This window comes from Vipera berus (genome assembly GCF_964194415.1).
Source record: "Vipera berus genome assembly, chromosome: Z".
In the NCBI taxonomy this organism is placed as follows: Eukaryota; Metazoa; Chordata; class Lepidosauria; order Squamata; family Viperidae; genus Vipera; species Vipera berus.
In genome coordinates, this window is record NC_138205.1 from 19888170 (window position 1) to 19914425 (window position 26256).

Genomic DNA, 26256 nt, shown 5'->3' on the forward strand with positions numbered 1-26256 from the left:
AGCCGCCCTGGGCTCAAAGGCGAGCAGCTGCCGGGTGGGCGGGCTCCTCCCCCATCCGAGTAACTTTCGCTTTCACACGCCGCTGCATGCAAGCAAACTCCTGCGCCTTTTTTTTTACTGTATTTTTTCCCCCTTTCGCCCGACGTAACTCACCTGTCGGCACAGCTGGCAACTCTCCTGCAGCGGCACCTCCGCCGGCGAGGAAGTGGGAGGGGTCGGCACCGAACAACGTCACCCACCCACCCAGCCAGCCAGCCAGCCAGCCCTCTCCGCCCGACCCCAAAACAGCTACTGCCATCCAGGGACCGCGGCGCGGTTCCTGTACCTGCCCGCCTCGCATCTCTACAAGGTAAGAAATTGGCTCTTGCTAGACGGAAGGTTCAAACCGACCGACCAACCCCACCCCGCCCCGTTCTCTGGAAGAAGGGGGAAAGCAGCAGCGGGGGGGGGGGGCTAGCTCCACTTTCGTTTTGGGACAGGTGGTGGGGGAAGCCTTCCGGGTGGGTCCTAACTAGGATGGCGGGCGGGGTGGGGTGTAGGGGTGGGGTGGGGTGGGGTGGGGGGCTTGGCTTCGGGGGCTCTTTCCCCATAAGCTCGATGAGCGTTGGAGCTGAGGGGCTTGGACGCGTGCGGCACTTCCTCTGCCGGCTTGGTTTAGCCCTCTCCCAACCCCAACTCGGGAATTCGGAGTTGTCTGCAGGCCAACTACTACTGTACCTGCTGTTTTGGGGGGACTGGAGGCTAAAACGGTGGCTGGAACGGTTGCTGGAATTGGGTATGTGTAGTTTAAGGAAGAGAAGGGTGAGGGGTGACACGATAGCAGTGTTCCAATATCTCAGGGGCTGCCACAAAGAAGAGGGAGTCAAGCTATTCTCCCAAGCGCCTGAAAGCAGGACAAGAAGCAACGGATGGAAACTAGTCAAGGAGAGAAGCAACCTGGAACTAAGGAGAAACTTCCTGACAGTTAGAACAATTAACCAGTGGAACAACCTGCCTCCAGAAGCAGTGAATGCTCCAACACTGGAGGTTTTTAAGAAGAGACTGGCCAGCCACTTGTCTGAAATGGTATAGGGTTTCCTGCCTGAGCAGGGGGTTGGACTAGATGACCTCCAAGGTGCCTCCTCCTCCTCCTCCTCCTCCTCCTCCTCCTCCTCCTCCTTCTTCTTCTTCTTCTTCTTCTTCTTCTTCTTCTTTTTCTTTTTTTTTCCTTTTCCTTTTTCTTTTTCTTTTCCTTTTTCTTTTTCTTTTTCTTTTTCTTTTTTCTTCTTTTTCTTTTTCTTTTTTCTTCTTTTTCTTTTTCTTCTTCTTCTTCTTCTTCTTCTTCTTCTTCTTCTTCTTATTATTATTATTATTATTATTATTATTATTATTAGCAGGGCGGCTGAACGTGGGAACGAGGGGATGGGGGTTTAGCTTAATAGAACCTCCCTAGTTAGGTGTTTATGGAGATTCTCAGTCCTCCAGGTCACGGGGTTGTCCCCGTAGGTGCTTTTTCAGGAGGCGACTGGACTTTCCTTGTTTTTCTTTGAAGGCTTTTTCTGCTTCTCCTCCTCCGAGAAGCTTCTTCAGCTCTGACTGGATGGATAGTGGATCGTTCTTGGGTGCTTCTTGGATGAGAAGCAAAAGAGGGACAAGGAAGTCCAGTTGCCTTCTGAAAAAAGCACCTTTGGGACTCCGTGGTTAGGGGCTGATAATCATGACTTCTGAGAACTGGTCTCCTGGTGAACTTCCTGGGCTCCTAAGGGCGCTTGGGCTGGTATCTGTGATGGGGTTGAGCCCCCATTTTTAAGGGGTTCTGGATGGAGCGTCCTCATGTGGCTGCAGATACTGGAGAGGAGCTTCGGATGGACAGCTCCGTTTTCCAGTCAAGTGGAATCCTGCGGCAGCCCTATTTTTTTTGCCTTCTCCGGTGCTTTAGTGTGTGTGTGTGTGTGTGTGTGTGTGTGTGTGTGTGTGTGTGAATTTTTACATAATGAAACAGAACTTTTCCTGATACAGGTAGTCCTCGACTTATAACAGTTCACTTAGTGTTCATTCAAAGTATCAACACTGGAAAAAAGTGACTAATGACCATTTTTCACATTTTACAACCATTGCAGCATCCCCGTGGTTACGTGATCAAAAGTCGGATGCTTGTCAACTGACTCGTACTTATGACAATTGCAGAGTCCGGGGGGTGTGTGTCAAGTAATCCCCTTTTGTGACCTTTTGACAAGCAAAGTCAATGGGAAAGCCAGATTTACTTAACAACCGTGTTATTAACTTGATGACTGCAGTGATTCACTTAACAACTGTGGCAAGAAAGGTCATAAAATAGGCAAAACTCACTTAACAGCTCTCCACTTAGCAACATAAATCTTGGGCTCAACTGTGGTCATACGTCCGGGACTACGTGTACTTAAGCTGTAGTGATGCTCCACTTCCTACAGAGCAGAAAAAATTGGGGTGTGTATGTGTATCTCAGCAAGCCATCTAAGGATGAGGAAAGGTGATTAGAAATCTAACGGTGTCTGTTCCTCCCCCACATCCTTTCTGTGCTAAATCTTTGCAAGGCAAGAAGAACACAATTTTGCAAAGCTCCTCAAGGCACAGTGCAAGTGAAAGGGGTAGGAAGAATTTCCCTTCTTCCCCCCCCACCCCCTTATTTATATGAAGCTCTTGAAAAACAAACATCAAAAGCAGCCAACCCATAAGGTACAGCGAAGAAAAAATTCCCCTCTGCCAACGAAAGTGTGATTGAAATGACTTTGGACATATACATCGCAGTAATATTTGATTAATGCGGTTGATATCTTGAATGATAAATGTGTGAACGGATGTAATGAGACTGCATATCACGTAAACAGTATAAACTGCCAGTGTGTAATCGGAAAAGTTCTTTGTAATTGACATTATTTGGACGTGGAAACTGCTTTGGTGGTTTGTGTAGAGTCAAAGCTAGTTTAATAAGAGCTTCAGAAGGGATTTGGGGTTTTTCCTAGCTATTTAAAAGCAACCCCTTTTATGTTTTGGTTTGGAGACAGAATCCTCCATTTATTGATGCTAAGTCAAAGAACGAACCTCGGTTGGTCTTGAAAAATGAACCGGATCAAGATACATTGTGGAGTGGAGGAGATGGATTGATTATATTCAGAATAAATATGGGACTAAAAAGTTTCACTTAGCATTTGAATAAGTAGTGGATATATATGATGTATAACTAGCTTGTAGTTATTTTACTGAGAGTTAAAGTGCGATAGAACTTAATATTTTATTGTTTGCATATTTTAGATTATGTTTGTTTGTATTTTTATACCCTGTATTTAGCTCTGGGAAGTCGGGGAGGGGGGAGGGGAGGGAAGGGTTGGGGAGAGGGGAGGGGGAGGGGGTGTATTCAAAAATGTATTGTAAAACCTTTCAATAAAAAAAAAATGAACCGGATCAGACCTGGAAAAGACCAGGAACAAAACCCCAGGATAACAGGGTAGAATAGAAACTGGGGCAGTTGATACGGGGCGGAAGATGGGGGCGAGAAGAAGAGAACTTTTTCCCCCCTTATTTATATGAAGGTTTTGAAAAACAAACTGCGCTGCTGTCTCAGCTGACCCATAAGATACAGCCAAAAAAATTCCCTTTGCCAGCGAAAGTGTGATTGAAATTACTTCTGACATATTACTTTTTAAGTAGTGCGCTGCAGCTGCCAAAAAAGCCAACACAGTGCTAGGCTGCATTAACAGAGGGATAGAATCAAGATCACGTGAAGTGTTAATACCACTTTACAATGCCTTGGTAAGGCCACACTTGGAATACTACATCCAGTTTTGGTCACCACGATGTAAAAAAGATGTCGAGATTCTAGAAAGAGTACAGAGAAGAGCAACAAAGGTGATTAGTGGGCTGGAGCCTGAAACATATAAGGAAGGGTTGCTGGAATTGGGTATGTCTGGTTTAATGAAGAGAAGGACAAGAGGGGACACGATAGCAGTGTTCCAATATCTCAGGGGCTGCCACAAAGAAGAGGGAGTCAAGCTATTCTCCAAAGCACCTGAAAGCAGGACAAGAAGCAACGGATGGAAACTAGTCAAGGAGAGAAGCAACCTAGAACTAAGGAGAAACTTCCTGACAGTTAGAACAATTAACCTGTGGAACAACCTGCCTCCAGAAGTGGTGAATGCTCCAACACTGGAAGTTTTTAAGAAGAGACTGGACAGCCATTTGCCTGAAATGGTATAGGGTTTCCTGCCTGAGCAGGGGGTTGGAGTAGATGACCTCCAAGGTCCCTCCCAACTTTATTATTGTTGTTGTTGTTATTTACATTGCAGTAATATTTGTTTAATGTGGTTGATATCATGAATGATAAGCAGTTTAGAAAACTGGTGAACGTGTGCCTAATGTTATCGGGAGACCATTTGAAAGGTAGGATTTCTTTATAATACATTTTTCAGAATCTTCCAGCTCAATGCAATGTGATGCTCCGTATGCCTGGAGCCCAAGGAAGTAAAGAAAATAAAAACCACTGTTAAAATTAAGATTTAGTGTGGGGAATTTTGGGAGTTGAGAAACACTGCCCTGTTTTTTGCGATCTTCTAAAAATGAAATAGCTTCAGTTTACTTTTTATTCACTTAGAAATAATATACTTTGCTGTTAATAATCTATTACCTTCTCATATTTATTGATCATTTAATGTCCTAGCTATCATGAATCATCAAGTAAAATGTTTCTGTGACACACAGTGTTCTTTATTTTTTGTTTTTCAATTGTCGCTGCAGAGTTTCTCTTAGCACCATCTGAGTTCCCTGCTGAACCTTATTTTCCCCTCCTTTTTTAAAAAAAGTGTTCAGTAAAAATGGGAAAGGTGGCATCCTTCAAAATAAAACACCAGCCCAACATCATCTTCTAAGAATTCCCGTGGCCCCCTAATGGGTTTTACTTGCTTTTCAGAAAATAAAAATGATGGATGGATGCAATGCAGTGTAAATGTGCCCATTAACCCCCTGCAAAAAAAAAATTAAAGGTGAAGGGGGAATTTGGAAATCTCCTGGGGAAGATTCTGGTAAATTTGGGGATTAGTTTTTGTGAGAGCTCTTCTAATTTGCTCTTATAATTTTAAATTGGTTCTCCAGCCTCTTGGCTTTCTTGCAGGTTTTGTGTGCAGAAAGTTTCATGTTGAATCCCTGAAATCTCTAGTAAAGGAACTGCTGGTAGATATCCTGTTCAGACATTTCTTGAACAACTTGGAGAAATTTGTGCAGTAGATAGCATTGGACTAGAATGATCACTGTTTCTCAACCTTGGCAACTTTAAGATATGTAGTCTTCAACTCCCACAAATCCCCAGCCAGCCAAGCTGGCTAGGGAATTATGGGAATTGAAGTCCACACATCTTAAAGCTAGGTAATAAGCAAAGGAAGTTATTCAGGATTCAACAGGCTCATATATTTGGTGGCTCTATTACCCTTCCATGTCTAACCGAGCACCGTATACTCTCTGTGTAGGGTCCTCTGCCCAAAGGGGCATCTTAGCCTCTGCAATTCGACAGGCCAGACCCTTTTAACGTTCTGTAAATCCTTAGAACCTGATTTGCCCCCCCCCACTCAAAACTTTGAGAGACTAGAAATGATACATTTGCATGGATCGGCCCGGGACGTTTATTTTTATTTGCTTTTTAATGTTTTACGTTTTAACCAAGTGTGTATTGCAGTTTGTAAAATGATGTTATTGGGAGGCGCCAGGACTTGTCTGAAAGATGGGCAGCTACGTAAATGTTTTAAATAAATAAATAAATTTCAACTATTAGACCTGCATGATATTCTGTGATTTATTAAAAAAAAACAGCCATACATCGGTTGGGTCATGATGCCTAAAGGGGCAATTGTCTAAGGGTAGGAGCAAGAAGGAATGGTGTAGAAGAGGGGTCTTCAAACTTGGCCCTTTTATGACTTGTGGACTTCAACTCCCAGAATTCCTCACTCAGGCACGCTGGCTGAGGAATTCTGGGAGTTGAAGTCCACAAGTCATAAAAGGGCCAAGTTTGAAGACCCCTGGTGTAGAAGAAGGAAGCATTTAAGTGCTTTAAAATGCCTTCTTAGAACGTGTGAGAAAACTCTAGAAGATCCGACATCCAGAAGAGGGAAAAATAACCTCCTTGGTCCTCAATTTATGATCACGGTTGAGCCATTGCTAAGTGAGGTGGTTGTTAAGTGAGTGGCACCTCATTTTTATGCACAGTTGCTAAGTGTATTGCTGCAGTTGTTATGCGAATCCTATAGTCATTAAGCGAATCTGGCTTCGCCCTATTGAATTGGTTTGTCGAAAGCCGGCTGGGAAGGTTATAAATGGTGGTCACATGTCCCACATGTCATAAATACATGCCAGTTGCCCAGTGCCCAAATTTTGATCACATGACCACGGGGCCGCTGCAACAGTCATAAGTGTGAAAACCGGTCATAAGTCACTTTTTCCGGTGCTGTCGTAACTTCGAACAGTCATTAAACAAATGGTCGTAAGTCGAGGATTACCTGCACTGTTACCAAGAATAACAACATGGAACTGTCCATACTGTCGCCAGTTCAGATTTGGTTTATGCTCTTCGGTTACTTTTGATTGAAATATTGTTGGTTATTCTAACTTGTAAAATTGATCATCTGCAGCAGGTGACAGAGTAAAATCACACGTTTCTTAAAAAATTGGCCCATGCAAAAACCTTTGACATTGACTTGTGGAAAGGAAATTGCATACAGGTTAGTCATCAACGTATGACCACAGATGAGCCCCAAATTTCTGCTGCTAAGTGAGACATATGTTAAATGAGTTTTGCCACATTTTACAACCTTTCTTACCATAGTTTTTTAAGTCGATCACTGCACTTGTTAAATTAGTCGCACAGTTGTTAAGTGGATCTGGCTTCCCCATTGACTTTGCTTGTCAGAAGGTCGCAAAAGGGGATCACAGGACCACTGGGCCCTGCAACCGTCGTAAATACGAGTCATTTGCCAAGCATCTGAATTTTTAGGACATGACCTTGGGGATGCTGTAATGGTTGTAAGAGTGAAAAACGGTCATAAGTCACTTTGTCCAGTGCTGTTGTAACTTCAGACGGTCAGTAAATGAACTGTTGTTAGTTGAGGATTACCTGTACTGGCTATTTTTAACTGCACGGTGTCTTTCACTGCTTAATCTTAATCAATATGCTTTCTTTTATTCCAGAACCTCTTCCCCTCTTTTTAAAGGGGAAACCTCAGCATGCTGGCCACCTACCAAACTACGTGGAGATGAATTGGTGTCCTGGAACTCCAGATTCTTCTGTGGTAAGTCAAATGATATCAGTTGATGTCAGCTGTCTCCCATTGCTTGCCCTTCAGAGGCGGTAAACTACATTTCCCACAATTCCTGGGCAGCAGGGCCAGTGGAATTCTAGGAGCTGTATTCCTTTTTTTAATAATTTTTTTCCATTATTTTTTTCTTAATATAAAATACAAATGAAAATAGACAGTAGGGTAAAGGAAAAAGAAAGAAAGAAATAGTGACTTCCAATTTTTTTGGTGCGGCAAATTATATATTAAAAATTATAACCTCCAACTTTTTATTTATATAAGAATAGCATTAGCCATTTCTGTAACAGAAACCTATTTAATCATCAAAACCCAAAGTTAGAATTTCATTTCCCCCCCTCTTTTGAGCAGGAAGTCCAGAAGGGTTTCCAAATGGAAACAAATTTAGATACATTCTTATCCCTAATTAAGACAGTTAATTTTGCCATTTCTACCGATTCCATCGCTTTTTCAATCCATGGAGTTGACATACCTTTCCATTTTTGTGGATATCCAATTCTTGCTGTAGTCAGCACACATAATAACAAAGTTTCAACTTTTTTTCCAAGTTCTTTATCCAGTAGTCCTAAAAGAAAAAATTCAGATTTTGATTATATATTCATTGTCTGAATCTTGGGGAGCTGTATTCCTGACATATTTGCAGAGTCCCAGCTTCCAAAAAGCTTCTGTATTGCAAACTACTCTTGTACTTTAAAAGGGATTCAGAAAGAAGAGGGAAGTTAAGATTATCAGAACTTTGGAAGTTAAATTGTGGTAAAAAAGAATCCCGGATGTTTAGCCTTAGGAAACAAAAGAACAAAGAAAACAAAGAGATCTTTGTCTGGAGAAGACGGCTTTAACATGATATGTGCATCTAGAGATGTTAATCTGTAGATGCACATATCATGTTAAGGCCTTCTTCTTGATTTTTTAATCTCATCTCACCTGACAGATACTCCTGATTCTCCTGTATCATTTCAAAGCTATAAAATTCTCATCCTTTGGTTCTCATTTTCTACCTTTTGCAATCAAGAATCACAACTGGCAATGTTTTCTTACCATCTTGCACACAGGTGCCCCTAAAAGTGATCAAGGCACATTTCTTTTCCCAGGCTTTTTATCATAACTATTGTTAATACTTTTTTCTCTATTCGATTTTGTATTTTACTTTGGCAAGTTAAACTAGGAAGAAGAGATTCTCAAGACAGAGATTTGTTTCTGTCAAGAAGTGAGAGTCACCTAGTGCAAAGATTGAAAAGTACAAGGCTAAGCACTCAATAAACCATGAAAAAAGTCTGGGTATAAGAAAGAGTTCCACTTCATTTGGACACTAAACACTCCTGTTTAGAGTGGTTATTTCCTAGTCATAAAGATTTTTAATCTAACTGAGTCCCAATTAGCATCTAAGTAGTTTCTGCTGAGACAGAACAAAAAAGCTAGATAGAATAAAATAAATATTAATCAACTAATCCAGCTCCCACACGTTCCTCAAGTTTTATTAACTGTGAACGGGACATTCTAATATAGAACTACATAATCTAATAAAGCCACTGAATAAATAAATAAACTAACATATAGGCAACTCATCTAGTTTAACCCTCAGAGGATATGCTCTTTTTTTTGGCAGATTTGGAATTTTAAGAAGGTTTGTTTTAAGTAGCTTCTCTTGACTGGGTTCATACATCGTGCTAAGTCATAGTTCACTTACGTTATTAAGGAAACCACAGCTATGCAAAGTCCAAGCCAAGGAAACCACATTGTCACTTAACATAATATGCAATTTAACTATTTCATGGACATTTGCTGGATTTACATGTTAAACTTAGTCATAAGGTCTGGAATTAATATGTGAGTATCCAGCCAAAAGTAGTCTATAATCATGATTCAGCTTAGTATTAATTTGGCTGACATGACTAATAACAAACTGTGACTAAAATAGACTAGGATTGAAAACCATTGTTGAACATCACAATTTCTAAACCCAATAGTGTATTAAACCACTTTAGATCTCCTTTTAGTCGGGAGAAAGTGGCAACGAAAAATATAAATAAAGCATGAAAGTCCTTTTTCTGAAAAAAACATATAGTGATATAACAAGCCATTACCATCAGTTTATCAATATGGCAACTCTGCAAGTTATTTAGGCTAGTCTTGGGCTTAGCTAACTTTAATTCTAAGACCTAGAATTAGCTAACTCTAATTCTAAGGCTAGGCTAGTAACTTCCATACCTGAGTAATATTTGAACTCAGGACCGTTCAAGAGATGCACCACAAATGTTAAAACAATTGGGATCTAGACTCAAATGACAGTGTGAAGGAGCACAAAGTGTTACTAGAGCACAGCTGGAGTGTAAAAAGAGATTTTGAGTGACACAGGAACATTGACCCCACAAAAATTCCCATGAGGAGTTACATTAGGCCACACATTTCAAGTGCTTTGTTGGCAGCAATGAAATTGTTCCTCAAACTGGCATCCTTAAGACATATTTGGAAGACTTCTGTCCCCAATTTAGGAATGGCTGACCCATCATGCCATTAGGGTATTTCAAAACTATTAGGTATTTCCTAATTTCTTTTTTAAAAAAAATAAATAAAATAAAAGGCGGAAGAACTGTTTCTTGGAATGATTCTCTGAATGAAACACACACTCTTGAATATTTGCAGAAGAGGTTATCCTGATCTACAAAACAACGATGGCACTCAAAAAGGACTTCAGAAGCCTGTGGGTGAGATAAAGGGAATAAAGTCAGGAATGTACCAATTGAAGAGAATATACTTAGTTCAGGAAAGATTGAGGGCAATAGAAGAAGGGGACGACAGAGAATGAGATGGCTGGATGGAGTCACTGAAGCAGTAGGCGTGAGCTTAAATGGACTCCAGAAGATGGTAGAGGACAGGAAGGCCTGGAGGAACGTTGTCCATAGGGTCGCAATGGGTCGGACACGACTTCGCAGCTAACAACAAATACTTAGTTCAGAGTTGAAGTCTAGAGTCCTTGGTGCTCCCTGAGCTTGAAGATGTTACCTAGTTGAATAATAAAACATCTGCAAGAAAACAACCAAGCTCAGAGAGCACCAAGGACTCCACTCAGGGATAGTTTTTATTACTGTAATTAAAATATTCGGTAAAACTGACATAGAGAGGTAAAGGTAAAGGTTCCCCTGCACATGCGTGCTAGTCGTTTCTGACTCTAGGGGTCGGTGCTCATCTCCGTTTCAAAGCCGAAGAGCCAGCGCTTGTCAGAGGACGTCTCTGTGGTCATGTGGCTGGCATGACTAGACGCCAAAGGCGCACAGAACGCTGTTACCTTCCCACCGCAGTGGTCCCTATTTTTCTACTTGCATTTTTACGTGCTTTCGAACTGCTAGGTTGGCAGAAGCTGGGACGAGTAACAGGCGCTCACTCTGCTACGCGGCACTCGGGATTCGACCCGCCAAACTGCCGACCATCTGATCAACAAGCTCAGCGTCCTAACGGAATGTGCCAATTGTCTCCTAGGTCTTGCTGCTCGTATTGCTGTTTTTCTCCCCATTTGGGCCACTCAAGGGCTGCAAGTTTGATTATTCTCCCATCGCTACTTCTGACTTTTCCCAGGATATAAAACCACTGGTGAGTATGAGTATATTGCATAGTTCAGCAGGCTGCCAGCCCCGTTTGGTAGACCAGAGCCGGAAATTACCCCCATGGAAGACTAAATCTATCTTTATTGACACTGGCTATAATTTATTTAAGAGGGACGCGGTGGCTCAGTGGGTTAGGATGCTGACTTGTCGATTAGAACAGGGCTTTTCAACCTTTTCACCCACTGTACCACTTTTAGAATACGGCAAAATCTGAGTACCACCAGTCACCTAGCAAGGTGTCAAAAACTTGATGACCAAAAAAAAAAAGGAAAAAAGTGATGCAGTACAGGTAGTCCTCGACTTACAACAGTTCACTTAGTGACTGTTCAAAGTTGCAATGGCACTGAAAAAAGTGCCCCCCGAGCTACAGTCGAGCAAGACACCTGCCTGCCTGCCCAGTGGCGCTCTTCCTCCTGTCCGAGGTTTTCATTGTTGTGAGCATTTCTGTTGAGGATTGGCAGCGGGGGTGGGGTGGGGGTGTTTGGTTTTTATTCCCCCTGTCTGCTGGGTGGTTGCAGCAGGTTTTGGTCACTTCACATGACCCTGGGACACTGTGACCATCATAATATGAATATGAATATGAATCAGTTGCCAAGCATCTGAATGTAAATCACAAGACCCTGGAGATGCTGCAACATTTCAGCTGATTGGCGCTTCTTCTGGCCTCAGCAGAAGCACCAGGATCAGCGCCAAGCTCCAGCTGGAGTCTGGCGCTGATCCTGGCTCTTCCACTGAGCCCTGACAGCCCCGAAGAAGCGCTGATCCTGGCGCTTTCTCTGAGCTCTGACAGCCCTGCAGTTCTAGCCACTCAGGGTTGTGCAGTGCTGCCACCGGTTCAGCTCATTCCCCTCCCCCACTACCACCTTTCTAGGGTGGTCACGTACCACCTGCCAGGTACCAATGTACCACAGGTGGTACCTGTACCACTGGTTGAAAAGCCATGGATTAGATGGTTGGCAGTTTGGCGGGTTGAATCCCGAGTGCCACGTAACAGAGTGAGCGCCTGTTACTCGTCCCAGCTTCTGCCAACCTAGCAGTTCGAAAGCACGTAGAAATGCAAGTAGAAAAATAGGGACCACTACGGTGGGAAGGTAACAGCATTCCGTGCGCGTCTAGTCATGCCGGCCACATGACCATGGAGACGTCCTTGGACAAGCGCTGGCTCTTCGGCTTTGAAACAGAGATGAGCACCGGCCCCTAGAGTTGGAAACGACTAGCACACATGTGCGGGGGAACCTTTACCTTTACCTTTATAATTTATTTATTTAACAAACCTATATGGCTGCCCGTTTCAAAATAAAAAAAAAATACCCTCGGCATTGTACAGCAATGAATTAAAATAAATGTATAAAACAATTATCCAGAATGTCAAATATAGAGAATAATTACAGAATCATGCAAGTCTGATTGTGTTGTATTTCCCCCCCAAATGTCCTACACTCCTGAGAATCAGAGAAATGCCTTCCTGAATCGCTTCTGAGTATTACCTTGTTTCTTAGGCCTTAAAAAACATTTCAATCCCTTTTTGCCTAGATTAGGGGTTCCCAACCAGGGATGCGAGACGATATTCCAGGGGGTGCAAAAACTTGAGTTTTCAAAATTATAGTGCAGTGATGATGAACCTTCTAGAGACCGAGTGCCCAAACTGCAACCCCAAACCCACTTACGTATCATCAGGTGCCGGGTGGGTGTGGCCGACTGGGTGGGTGTGGCCCATTGGGTGGGCATGGCCCATTGGGTGGGCGTGGCTGCAGTGGTAACAGCAGACTGGGTGGGACTGAAAAGTTCAATCAATCAATTCCAACTTTGTGAGTTTTTTTCCCCACGAGTTGAAATTGATTGATTGATTGAGCCTTTTTTTTTGTACATGGCGGTGGAGGCCTAAAGTGAAAAGGTTTTATAAAACGCAGCTGAAGGCCTAGGACTGGGGCGATGATGCGCCTGCCCACAGAGAGGTCTCTGTGTGCCACCTGTGGCACCCGTGTGGCCCACTGGGTGGGTGTGGCACATTGGGTGGGCGTGGTCCATTGGGTGGGCGTGGCTGCAGTGGTAACAGCAGACTGGGTGGGACTGAAAAGTTCAATCAATTCCAATTTTGCGAGAAGTTTTTTTTCCCCACGAGAAGTTGAAATTGATTGATTGAACCTTTTTTTTGGTACATGGCGGTGGAGGCCCAAAGCGAAAAGGTTTTATAAAACCCAGCTGAAGGCTTAGGACTGGGGCGATGGTGCACCTGCCCACAGAGAGGTCTCTGTGTGCCACCTGTGGCACCCGTGCCATAGGTTCGCCAACACAGTTATAGTGAATATGCCTAATTCATTGCCGTTATTTAGAATTTTTGTAAGGGGTGCGAGAATACATCAGAAGCGTTTTAGGGGTGCGGGGTATAGAAAAGGTTGGGAACCACTGGCCTAGATAATGGTTCTTACACATCCCTATCAAGGTCCTGTTCCTTACTCTGCACATCTTCTCATTATTATTTTTTACTTCTATCAATGGCAGAAATGGTGATAGTGATGAAAAATTCTACAGCAACTGAACAAGTCAATCAAAAAAACCCATGTTTGTAGAAGTGACACACTGTCCCTTTTGTTGACAGGGATTTTTATGGGAAAGAACTGAAACTTTGAATAATTAAAATATAATCATCATGCTGGCCACATGACCACGGAAATGCCTTTGTCCAAGGGCTAAGATGAGTACCACCCCCCTAGAGTTGGATGGGGAAACCTTTACCTTTTTACCTTTATAATCATCAAATCATGTTCTCACCTTGGGCCTCTGCAAAACAACTGCAACTCATCCTTCCCTTTTCAGTCCCCAAAGTAGAAAGATAAGGAGCAAATCAGAAGGTGACAAAAGAAATCGGAAATGCGTAAAAGAGAAAAGCAGTTGTAAACTCCATCTTGTCAAAAGGTTAGGATGAACATTTGTCAATATTTGTTAAATCTAAAGCGCCAGGCGTGGTGCCACAGAAAATCAAGCTGCATCATTTTACCCTGACGTGGCAGTCTCCAAACCTGTTGGGCTACTCATTCCCAGCCAGGAGGGCAATTGCTTGGGATTTAGGAATTAAGGGCACTTTATTTCTACTCTTCAGGCTGCCCAAGGAACTGAAATTCAAGGAGCATCTAATTTAATGGCACTTTATAAGTAGTCCTTGACTTATGACTGATTGCTTAGCGACTGGTCAAACTTACAACAGACTTCCTTGGGGGTAATTATGACCTGGTTCCAAGTCCCAACGGTCAGGCCACCCCGTGATCACATGACCATATATTGAGCACTCAATAACTGGCCCTCATTTACAGTCATTTGCAGTGTCCCATGGTCACATGACAGTGTTTTATAATGGTCTTGCCAATAGCTGGCATTTACTTCGTTTTTGGCAAAACTGGCCCATTGGTTTACTGAGCGATTTTCTTAGAATGGTGACAGTCACTTAACGACCACAGCATTTGCTTAATGACCATGGCAGTTGTTTAATGACCACCACACAAAAGGTTGTAACATTGGGTTTCTTACGTGGCTGATTGGATTTATGACCATCACGACTTACAACCATGATGGGCAGTTGCCATTATGGTCGTAAGTCAAAGACTATTTGTAATCTTGTCTTTCTCTTTCTCTCTGCTCAGAAAGAATATTTGCTCCTGGATTACAAAGTATCAATGCCGTTCAGTCTGAAACAGGTACAATTTTTACCTCAGCCTTTACATCAGGGGTGGGGTAACTATGATCTGTGAACTATGATCTGCGAACATCAACTCCCAGAATTCCTGAGCTAGCTTTTTTTAAAATAAATAAATAAATAAATAAATAAACTGGCTCAGGAACTCTGGGAGATGAAGTTCACAGATAGTAAAAGGGCCATAGTTCCCCACTCCTGCTTTACATAAATGCTATTGCCTTTCCATGAACATCAACAACGTTGCTGTTGTTGGTTTGGCAAAAATGTATATTGTACATTGATCATTGATCATTCTATTATTGTATATTGATCGTTCTACTATTCATAAAAATAGCCAAACCTCTTTCATGGAACTGCCCATGGCACATTGGCTAAAGATGATGGGTTAACCTCCAACAAATTTCCTGCCATGCAACTGAGAATATAGCCTGATGCTGAAATAAGACTCTTGTATCTAGTCAATATTTTGTAGGAGGAGGGAAGTTCAAAGCTGGGGCAGTTTAATTTGGAAATGTTTTGGAGGTTTTTTTTTAAAAAAAGAAAAATAATATGCCTATTTTAGGCATCTGATACGCTAATGGTACAGTTTCGATATTTCCCTGTGTTAAAATGGCCCAAAATTGCTGTCTTTGTTTAGCAATCATGGTTAAAAAAGCTCCAAAGATTGTAGAAAGCAGACTTGGTGTGTGCGTGTGTGTGTTTATGTTCCCCTGCACACACGCGTGCAGGAGCTTATGATCTCAGGTTGCCCATCCCAAGCTACTGTTTAACTCTTGAGTTTGCTTCTGGCATAATTTTAGGCTGTTTGGTTATATGTATGTTGCCAAGCTGCCTTTTTAGAACAGAGGCCATTGTTTTATTGAGGAAGGTGGCCTGTTGGAGTCTTTAATCAATTTCACACAGAGAAGACTTAATTCAGTGGCAAAGAACATGTCTTGAAAAGCCATTCTTGCAATTGTTTTGGGCTACCATCCCAAAATTCCTTGTGGATGCCCATAACAGGGTGATAGGAACGAAAGTCTGCCAGGGCCCTTAGCATTCTTTGCATATTCATTGAAGGCTCCTGGTTCAATCTTTGGCCTGTCCAGCCACATCTGGGAAAGTCTTGTCTCAAATAACTGAAAAGCTACTGCTGGTGACTCTTGATCAGCCTTGTGGAGCCTTCCAACTACTCTTTTTCCCTGAAAGGAAGGCCTACCCTGAAAATAAGCCCTAGCTTGATTTTTTTTGGGGGGGGGGGCTAATGTAAGCCCTACCTCAAAAATAAGCCCTAGTTTTAGGGTGAGGCACACATTTAAAAATCAAGCTAGGGTGGGGGTGTGGATCTTACTTTGCAGCCAGGCCTCTCCTCGCTGGCCCACTTCTTCTGAGGCGTCTTCTGCAGCCAGGCCTACATTTCTCAGTCAGACCTGCATTTCTGGAAAGGCCACTGCAGCTGAGAACTGAGCTATGGATTGAATCCATAGCATAGTACTTGGCTGCAGAGGCCTTCTGGAAAGGCCTGACTGTGAAATGCAGGCCAGAATGCAGCTGCAGAATGAAGCTGCTCCTTCGGCTGCAGAAGAAGTGGACTGGCTAGGCAGATATGTCGATGCAGGAGGTGAGTAAAGAAGACACTCCCGAAAATAAGACCTGGTGCCTCTTTTGGAGGCAAAAAACAAAACAAAACAAAACCTGGTATTATTTTCGCGGAAACATGGGTATGTAGAAAATGCTCCCTAACTGACTGGAAAATCATGTCTTCTGGTTAAGAACCGGTGCTTTGACTCACAAATGTACCAGAATGTTCCATACAGTCAACTTTTTCCCTTAAGTGAGCATGGAATTACAGATCTCACTTTATGATAGGCCTCTAGGTATAGAGTTTTAACATGATTTTCATCTCCCCTCTTGGATTTTGACTGAGTGAAAAATATGTTCTTGGTGGCTACCAGATTTGTGTTGCAATGATATACAGTAGAGAACCACTATATGGCAGCAGTGAATCCAGATTTTTCTGTGTCTCTGTTCCCATCTAGAGGTGATCCAAAGATTTGCAACCCAAGTGTGGTAGCCTGGGTTTATAATGAGAGTACAATCTTTTTTTTTCTTTTTGGTCTCATGTTTTCTCTGCATCCCATTTCCATTTATATTCTCCAGGACATATTCTGCAGTGAGTTATGGAATCTTCATTTCATCAATGAAAACTTAAAGAAATTAATCAACGTGTCTGGGGAAAGACTGAAAAAGTTAATCAAGAAGATATATAATCACACAAAAGTTGTTGAACTTTGTAATATTGAAGTAGTAAGTTGAAGAACTTTGTTTAGAGTGCTTCAGAATACAACACAAGTCATTCCTATTTTATTCACAGTTTAACCCAGCTTGTCTTGTCCCAATAGCTTAAAACAGACTGCAATCAAAATTTCTATTTTGGGGGGAGTGGGGGTGGGAAATCAGTATTAACTTAGATCTAAACAAAGAGGAAAGACTTAAATTAATCCAGGGCTCTAACAGTGCTAAACGAAGAAATCCTTATGGATATTTCTGGAAAAGGCTGAGCTGTGAAATTTTTTTGCCTCCAGTGTTGAAACAGGAAACCTGAAGCTGGCAGTATGGGTGGATGTTTTAGCAAAAATGTGATAAAATGCAGTCACGTGACTGTGGTTTATTGCAAACAGCTGTAAATGGCTGGTTGCTGAGGTTCCCAATATATGGTCACATGACTGAGGAATGGGGACTGGTTGACGTAACTTCAGAATTGGGTCATAAATATTGGGTGGGGAGGTGTTTCGTCGTAACTAGTCAGCATTGGTGGATTACCTGTATATTAGTGTGTTAGTTTTTAATCTTCCTTTTTAAAAATTGTTAATAAAAATTATATATAAAAACATGACCGTGAAGGGAATTGCCTCACATGACACATCAAAGGCACAAAAAATTGTGCATACTCCTTGCCTGACAGGAACGGTTGTATCTACCGATGGTCACGAAGGATGAACACCAGTTTGATCACTTTTAATCAAATTGAGGGAAAGAGGAACTTTTTTTATCCTATTTTTGGTCTGGGAGAAAATGGAAAAGAATCTGAATTTATTTAAGTTCTCCACTTTTTATCTGGCTGAAAAAGAAATTCCTCCCTTCCTTACAGGTCATCCTCGACTTACAACCACACCAGAGCCCAAAATTTCTGTTGCTAAGCAAGACAGTTAAGTTGAATGAGTTGTGCCCCATTTTACGACCTTTTATGCCACCCTTCTTAAGTGAATCACTGCAGATGTTAAGTGAGACATGTGGTTGTTAAGAGAACCTGGCTTCCCCCATTGGCTTTGCCTGTCAGAGGCCAGCTGGGTGACAAGCAGATGGTGATCACATGACCCCTGGTTGGTGCAACTGTTATAAACTGTCGTAAGTGTGAAACGGTCATAAGTCAATTTTTTCAGTGCCGTTGTAACATCAAATGGTCACTAAATGAATGGTTGTAAGTCAAGGACTACCTATATTTGTTATGCCTGTTTCTACAAGTGGGCCCATTTCATTTTGAAGCAACAGCTGCTGAGCATTTCCAATCTGAATCAACTCTAACCCCACTGTGTAGTGTACAATTGGAGGGGATCTTTGAGGTCATCTAGTCCAGAACGATCACTATTTGCGATAAATAGCATCAGCAGGATAAAGGGGGTCTTTTAGCTGGAAATTGCCATCAAGCCCACAGTCTACAGTGTGTGTTGTTGTTAGTTTCTCTTTTGTAAAGAATTTTATTAAGTTTCAAATATAAAAAAACTAAAATAACATGTTGCAACGAAAAGGCAAAAGTGGGGGGAGGGACAAAAGGGAAAATTTTTAAAAGTAACATAAAAATCCCCACCAAAAATAACATAGGGAAAAAAAGTTACTTTTAACTCTCTTCAGTTCAGATAAAGTTGTAAGATAAAACAAGATAGCTTATTTCAGTTTAATAAAGAGGTACAAAACTAAAATATAAAAGATACATATCCAACAATCAAATAATCAGAATACTCTCTTAGTCTAAATGAGTGGCATGGGGCCCAAGAGATGAAGACGTTCGCCTCCCAATCAGAAGGTTCAGAGTTCAATCCTAGGAAATGACAGATGTTTATAAAGGCACAAAGAGAAAATATTTGCTGCAAACTCTGCATAGGCGTCAGGAAGGGCATCTGGCCAGTAAATGCTCAGTGCCATTGAGTCATTCAGACTCCACCCTGAATAAAGGGATTGTAAAACTCTCTTAGTTTAAACAAAATATATAGCCCATAAATGCATCATAATACCATAATATCAATTTCACAAATACACATAGTATTATTAGTTATTTTTATAAGCAAATATCTATAATAATACATTCTTTACTTCAGTGGTTCTCAATCTTCTCTTTACCATGGACCCCCTTTAAATACCTTTTGTGGCCACAGAATATAGCCACGGGCCCCCAAGACCTAACTCAAGATTTAAATGGGGACATTTCTTCAAACCTTTGTAGACCCCCCTGTGATGATATTGCGGCTCCCAGGGGTCTGCAGACCACAGGTTGGGAACCACTGCTTTACTGCAAATGTAAATAAATGCGTAAAAAGCCCAAATAAAATGTGCAACTATTAAACTCTAGCAGCATACATTTCTATAATAATCAAAACTTATCTAATCAAAATCAAGACTTCATTTTTATCTTTATCAAGCAAAAAAAAAATATCACAAAGCATCGTCATGTAGAAAGAAAAGCAGTCTGATTTTTATCTTTAATCAAAGCAGTCACTTTTGCCATCTCAGCCAGTTCATGTTGTGTGTGTTTTCCCCCCCTCAAAATAAACATCAAAAGATGTAAAAGCATAAATAATGCTGTCTGAACTTTGGCGCTGATTTATGAAGTATGAAGTAGTAACTACAGCTGTTGTACTGGGATGAGCAAGCTGCAGTTAATGCTCTGTGTTTTGTTTTGTTTTTGTTCTTTTTCAGGAGAATAGTTCTGTCAGTTTTGAGTTGACAAATATCTCTCAGTTTGTAGATGTCATTCCTTTCCACCTTCAGTCTTTATCAGCGAAAATAGAGAAGATTACATCAGAAGAAAAGTGTGCTGATTTTAAGAACTGCACCGTTATTCAGAGCCAAATAGGTAACATTTCTGAGTAATGGGGAAAGGGGTGAGGAGACAAAGTTTTGGCCATGTTGCCACGTGACCCTAACATGGTTCATTCAACAATTTTATCTGCTGTGTCCAATGTCCCATTCGATTCGTCCCCAGACAAATAAGTGTTAAAATAAGGTTTTCCCCCTTGTCCCTCCATCATCCAAGGACAGGCTAGCAGTGTGTCATATCTATAAAGCTTTGTCCCTAATTGCCATGAAGGGAAATGGGGTAACTAGCAGAGGAAGGACACCATAAATGGCATCACTAAAGGCAGGATAGGGATCTGCAATGTTTTCCACAAAGGATTTTTTTTTACCAGTTCAATAACGGCATAGTGGGGTTGCAGGGGAGAGCACCATGTGACATGCCAGTGCGGAAAGGCCCTTGGTACGTGTTAACCTTCAGAAGATAATGTTCCCACAATGGAATATGGCAGAGTTCCCCAATGTTTCCAGCTTTGCGGACTGGCGGGAGTGGGTGGGAGAGGGGATGGTCCCAGTGGTGGGATTCAAATAATTTAACAACCGGTTCTCTGCCTTAGTGACCATTTTAAGTATAAAAAAACGATATACCGAAACTAGAGAGATAAAGCGTCTATTCCTGAAATTACCTCAGAAGCACCACTTAGTTTTCGCCTGAGTGACATGATCGAAGGCACCGCATCTCCATTTGCTTTCCATCGCTCCTTTCTCGGACATTTGGGGAAGGTTTTTTTTTCCCCCGCCTGGAAGGAAGTTGAACGAAACCCAGACGTGTTCCGGAAAACACAGATTTATCATAACCGTTTCGCCAAACTCAACCAAAAATTAGGTATCGGTTCTGCCAAGCAGGTGCAAACCGACTGAATCCCACCACTGGATGATTGCATGCAAGTGGCCAGCAAGCATGCATGCGTGTGCGCAACTCCATTTGCGTGAGCAATGTGCATGGGCACCTGCCACTCCCTTAAATGGAGAGCATGAGTGCACGTTTGCCTGCTGCTCGCCGGCCATTTCCACGGCCCGGTTGCAGCCCCATCATGGCCCACTAGTGGGCCGTGGCCCACAGGTTGGGGACTCCTGGAATATGGTCTACCATGTCAGCCTGCCCCAACCTAGTGCTCTCTGGACTTTAAATCCAACATTGATTGGGGCCAGATAATGTACAACATCTCAAGAATTCATCTCAACATCTCAGTACAGATAGTCCTCGACTTACGATCCCAACTGAGCCCAAACCTGATGTTGCTAAGTGAAACATTTGTTAAGTGCATTTCGCCCCATTTTTCGACTTTTTTGACGCAGTTGTTAAGTGAATCATTACAGTTGTTAGTAACGTTGTTATTAAGTGAATCTGGCTCCCCCGTTGCTTGTCAGAAGGTCACAAAGCTGATGACATGACCCCAGGACACGTCAACTGTCATCAATATGAACCAGTTGCCAAGCATCCTAATGTTGATTACGTGACAGTGATCAACAGTGAACAACATGCTGCAACAGTCGTTTAGTGCGAAAAACGGTCATAAGTCACTTTCTTCAATGCTGCTGTAACTTTGAATGGTCACTAAGTGAACTGTTGTAAGTCAAGGACTACCTGTATCCTGTTCCTTAGGGGCTACAGTCACAGCATCCCTGCAGATGACACTCACAAAGTACCATTTTGAAGCACCATGAAAACCTCATTCTCCTAAAGATAGCTGTGGATTCTCCTGGCATGGGTCAGGCCCAAATGCAACCAAGACACATAGTGATTCCTTCCTGCCTCTTTAACTCTTCTGAAATGCAGCTTCTCCTAACTGAGGGAGCCAGCTCCTCGCTACTTTACATCACATATGATTTTTGCAATATTTGAAATGGCAGCTCACAGATGCTACCAAAATTGCCAAAGAGAAGATTGATACCAAACTGGATGGAAGACTTTTCCAATTTGGAGCAGGCCCTAATTATAGTAATATGGCTGACCCGGAATTTTGTATCTCTGATTCAGTCACTGTGAATGAACTTCACAGGCTGTTCTTCTGTTTTAATCTCTTTAATCTCTCTTTCTATCCAGCCCTTTTATCTTGTGCCTCTTAAAGGTACACCTATGTTTTCTTAACTCACTCTGATTTCTACAGGAAGTAGAGACTCTAATAATTCTCAGCATCTATACTAAAATTCTTACTTCTTTTTGTAAATGATTTGTTAATCTTATCAAGGAATGACACCACCACAATCACGCAGCTGGCAAGGAAAAATGTCAGCAAGGAGCAACAACTAGTATCAAAGCTTTAAAATCAGAAAAGCAACGTTAAACCTTCCAGATCTGTTCATAGCTGGATACCATGGAATAAAGAATGCCTAAACTTCATCTGGGATACACTGAAGTCCTTTGAGAAAGAAATCCATAATTTATCTCAAGTTGCCACCACCCAAACTCTTTTAGTAATTGGACATAAAAGAGGGATTCCTCCATGATAATTTAACAATGTAGAAACAGTAAACAGTTGCAATTAGATATGCTACATTACTTCTCTATCCCCTCTTACGAGACCCATTGCAATGTCACATATCTTCAGGCAGGTCAACCAGTGGAATGTGGGGTGCAAAATGTGACTCATTGGGTGATTTATATAATGAATAAGGTTAAGCTAAAATGGCTGGGCATTTTCTGGGTCAGCACATCGGGGAAACCCAGACGTTGTCTTAGCCCTATGTTTCTCAACCTTTGTGACTTTCAGAGGTATGGACTTCAACTCCCAGAATTCCCTTGCTGGCTGGGGAATTCTGGGAACTGAAGTCCACACCTCTGAATGTCGCCAAGGTTGAGAAACACTGCCTTAGCATGTTTGGGGAATACTACCATCATGTTAAAGCCATAATATGATTGATTGATTCTGGCATGGCAATGTAGCCAATGGGTTTTATGAACGGGTTGAAAATTTAGCATGTGTATGTACCCAGCCATTGTGTCTTTCCTCTGAATATCGTTTACTCTCTGCTCCACCCTCCCCACCCCTTTGTTACCAGCTGGCATTTAATCTGCCCATATAGGTCAGTCTTTCTCTGTACTACAGAATCTTCTAAGTTATCCATCAACCCTTCTGATTGGAAGCTAGAGAAGAAACAGTCATCTCAGCCAATCTCCCACAAAAGAACTTACTGGTGGCTACTTCTTCCAGCTATCTTGGTCTGTCTTATCTTCAGTTTATGGAAAAAGTGCCAGGTAAACTCTTAATAAGAAACAATTTCAGGTAAAAATGCAACACAACAGCTACATGTGAAACAGCCTGGGACTCTGCCTCTACAGAACAGATACTGTCATGGAAAGATCTGGATGAAGAGATAGAGCATGGGTGTCAAACTCGATCGATGTGACGTATCGTGATACGTGGGCATAGTCTGCATGACACATCCAGCCCACAGGCCGTCAGTTTGCACCCCTCAGATAGAGAGAATCAGGTCTATAGATGACATTTAATTGGATGGATTCCTGATCCCCCAGAAGACAGAAATAAAATTCACAAACGTTCTTTGAGAGAGTGGAGCTATGGACTGCAAGTAACAGAATGAAGTTTACTAGAGATACATACAAATTTCCTCACTCAGGAAACACAATTCACATATAGGGGACTGAAGATATCTAGCTTGATAATTGTATTTGTGCAAAAGATCTTGAAATAATAGCTTATTGCAAAGTGAACATGGGTCCATACTGTCATTGAGCAGCAAAGAAGGAAGATTCGGTATCAGCAAGTACCGTTTCCAAAATAGAGAGCATTGTTCCTTGCAATGGACCACATACTATCTTTCTACTGCATTAACATGTCTTGATACTTGCCTGTTTTCCCATCCTTTACAAACATACATACATTTACAGCGTTTGCTTCCTCTACATTTTTACCATATGTGCATAATACATAAATATTAGGGATAACTGTAATTTGAGAAGCTTCCCTCTTTCAGACATTTCATAACTGTTAAAAAACACAATTCAACCATGCTTTAACTAGGATTGACTATATCTGGTGTCCATGTAGAGGAATTCTATTAATTGCACATACAGTATTTTGTTTTTATTCTGCATTTTTACTCTGTTAGAGTGTGACCCATAGCTTGCCAATTGGGGAAGGTTATAAAAACCGTGAACTAAACTGGATTGCAGCAGAATATAACTAGAAGCCATCATAATCCTCATGTTTGCTCCATTTTCCCTGCCAAATACAAAACAGTGAAGACAAAGGATGTGTTCTAAGTTATTGGTTTCCTTCTTAGGTGTTTAATTGGATATTTTAAATGGTCCATAAATAGGGCTTATCTTTATGGCTGATGTGGTTGAATGGCAAGCTTCCAAGATATCTCTTGCATTTTTAAAAGATATCTCCTCCAAAGCCAGATAAGCAGCAGCAGATAGATAATTAGACAGGAAATAATATTCTAATCAAAGATCAAGGAAGAAGCCACACCCCCATAATATTCATACATAAATGGATAATTAGCCCATGAACTAGTAAAGTAGTCCTCCATTTATGACCACAATCGGGGCCAAACTTTCTGTTGCTAAGCAAGGTGGCTCTTAAGTGAGTCGTGCCCAATTTTATGATTTTTTTTGTCACAGCTGCAAAGTGAATCATGCAGTCATTAAGTGAATCCCTGATTGACTTTGGTTGTCAGAAGCCAGCTGGGAAGGTTGCAGATGGCAATCAGATGATCCCCGGTTGGCCACTGCCTGAATTTTAATCATGTGACCATGGAGATGCTGCAGTGGTCCTGAGGATCAGTCATATGTCATTTTTTTCCCTTGCTGTTGTGACTTCAGACGCTAAATGGTTGTAAGTCAAGGACTACCTGTATATTTATGCTGCTCCATATCTTGTATAATCGCATTTGACTACACAATCTCATGAACGAATACCCCTCCATAGGAAATTAAATTACGATGCTCCTCAAAATTTAGTACATCAGAAAAAATGCTAGATTAGACATGTGCTTTTTCTCTTAAGAAAAGCAAAAGGTGTTTTGTTTTTTTGTTTAGAAAAGGGGGGGGGAAACTGGGCTTAAATATCATAGAATCAAGTCAGCTAGAACTCTCCTTGCTGACATTTTATCCGGGTGCAGAGAATATGAGACCTCTCCTGCCTCTTACTAATGCTGTGGATCCGTGTTTCTCAACCTTAGCAACTTTTAAGATGTGTGAACTTCAACTCCCAGAATATCTGGGAGGAATTCTGGGAGTTGCAGTCCACACATCTTAAAAGTTGCTAAGGTTGAGAAGCACTGCTGTAGCTATGTGCTTGACAGATTCCATCTGCCCCACGTTTTCTTCTCCTCCATACATTTGCCCTTTCTTGTCTTTTTATCTTTTCAGTGGTCGTCTTCAAGAGCAATTTAAAACTACCACCCACCCCCCACGGCATGGAATCTAACCTCAACATCACTCAGCATCTTAAGAGCCTGCTCTATCCCACTCCTAGCCTTTATCTTGCAGGACTAACCTGGCACCCCCTGTCGGAGGGGCTTGCATCTTTCTTTTTTGTAATGTATAGAGGGTCCTCAACTTACGACTGCAATTGGGACCAGAATTTAGGTTGCTAAGGAAGACGGATGTTAATTCAATTGTACCTTACACTCCTTTTTTTGCCACGGTTGTTAAGCAAATTACTGCAGTTCTTAAGTGAGTCATGCAGTTGTTAAGCAAATCCAGCTTCCCCCATTAAACTTGCATGTCAAAAGCCAGCTGGGAAGGTTATCAATGGTGACTGCTGTAAAGTCGCGTGCTTCACATAGAGACGAACACAGAGCTGGGGTGAAGATGAGTTTATTCTGAACAGAACGAACTGGGGAAACAGGGAAGCCTGGCGTCTATTTGTACCTGCCCAGGTGGATGGCATCCAATCAGTTCAAACCTGGGCTTCCTGCCAGTGCAGGTGACAATGGGTGTAGATCCTGGCTTCCCACCAGGCTGACCATGCCTGGGGCTGTCAACAGCTTAAGTCATTAGGCTTATCCTGAGTGAGCAGTCATCGCCCGGAGCTGTCCAGCCCCTCTGCTGATCTGCACCATCAGCCTCCTGCTGTGCTGTCCTTTGTGTATGCTGGGAGGCATACACTGCACCTGCATGCTGCACCCATCTTAAATACATACTTGTTGCCAAGCCCCTAAATCTTGATCACGTGACCATGGGGATGCTGTGATGGACTTAAGTGGGAGAGAATTGGTTGTAAGTCTTTCAGTGGCCGTTGTAACTTTGAACAGTTGTTAAACGAACGGTTTTAGTTTGTGCTTATGCCTATGTGCTGTATGTGCTTATGTAAAAAGGAGAGACAGAGAGATGGTTAATACGTAAGGTTTTTTTTTTATTTTGTATAAATGAAAGCAAATATTTAGTAACCACATGAATGTTCCACAAAGACGAACTTTCCAGTGCATTTTTGTTTGATGTGAACAGCTAACGTGTATTGGTCTTTTACCAGAATCAAGCAATAGACAGCCTCTCCTAGAATCATCTGTGGACAGCAAAGTCCAGCCTCTGAGACTTTATCATGTGTGGACTTCAACTCCCAGAATCCTT

General features: G+C 42.0%; 1 protein-coding gene across 1 annotated transcript; it reads left to right on the forward strand.

Moving 5' to 3' along the window:
• Positions 1-149: 149 nt before the first annotated feature.
• On the forward strand, positions 150-25206 carry LOC308677526 (fms-related tyrosine kinase 3 ligand-like). Its single transcript, XM_081344003.1, is given in 9 exon segments — positions 150-349; positions 7186-7286; positions 10788-10898; positions 14551-14604; positions 16743-16889; positions 19557-19713; positions 22740-22771; positions 22774-22911; positions 25054-25206. Coding segments are annotated over 8 exon segments (699 nt in total). The 5' UTR covers positions 150-349; positions 7186-7250; the 3' UTR covers positions 25078-25206.
• The last annotated feature ends 1050 nt before the right edge of the window (positions 25207-26256 follow it).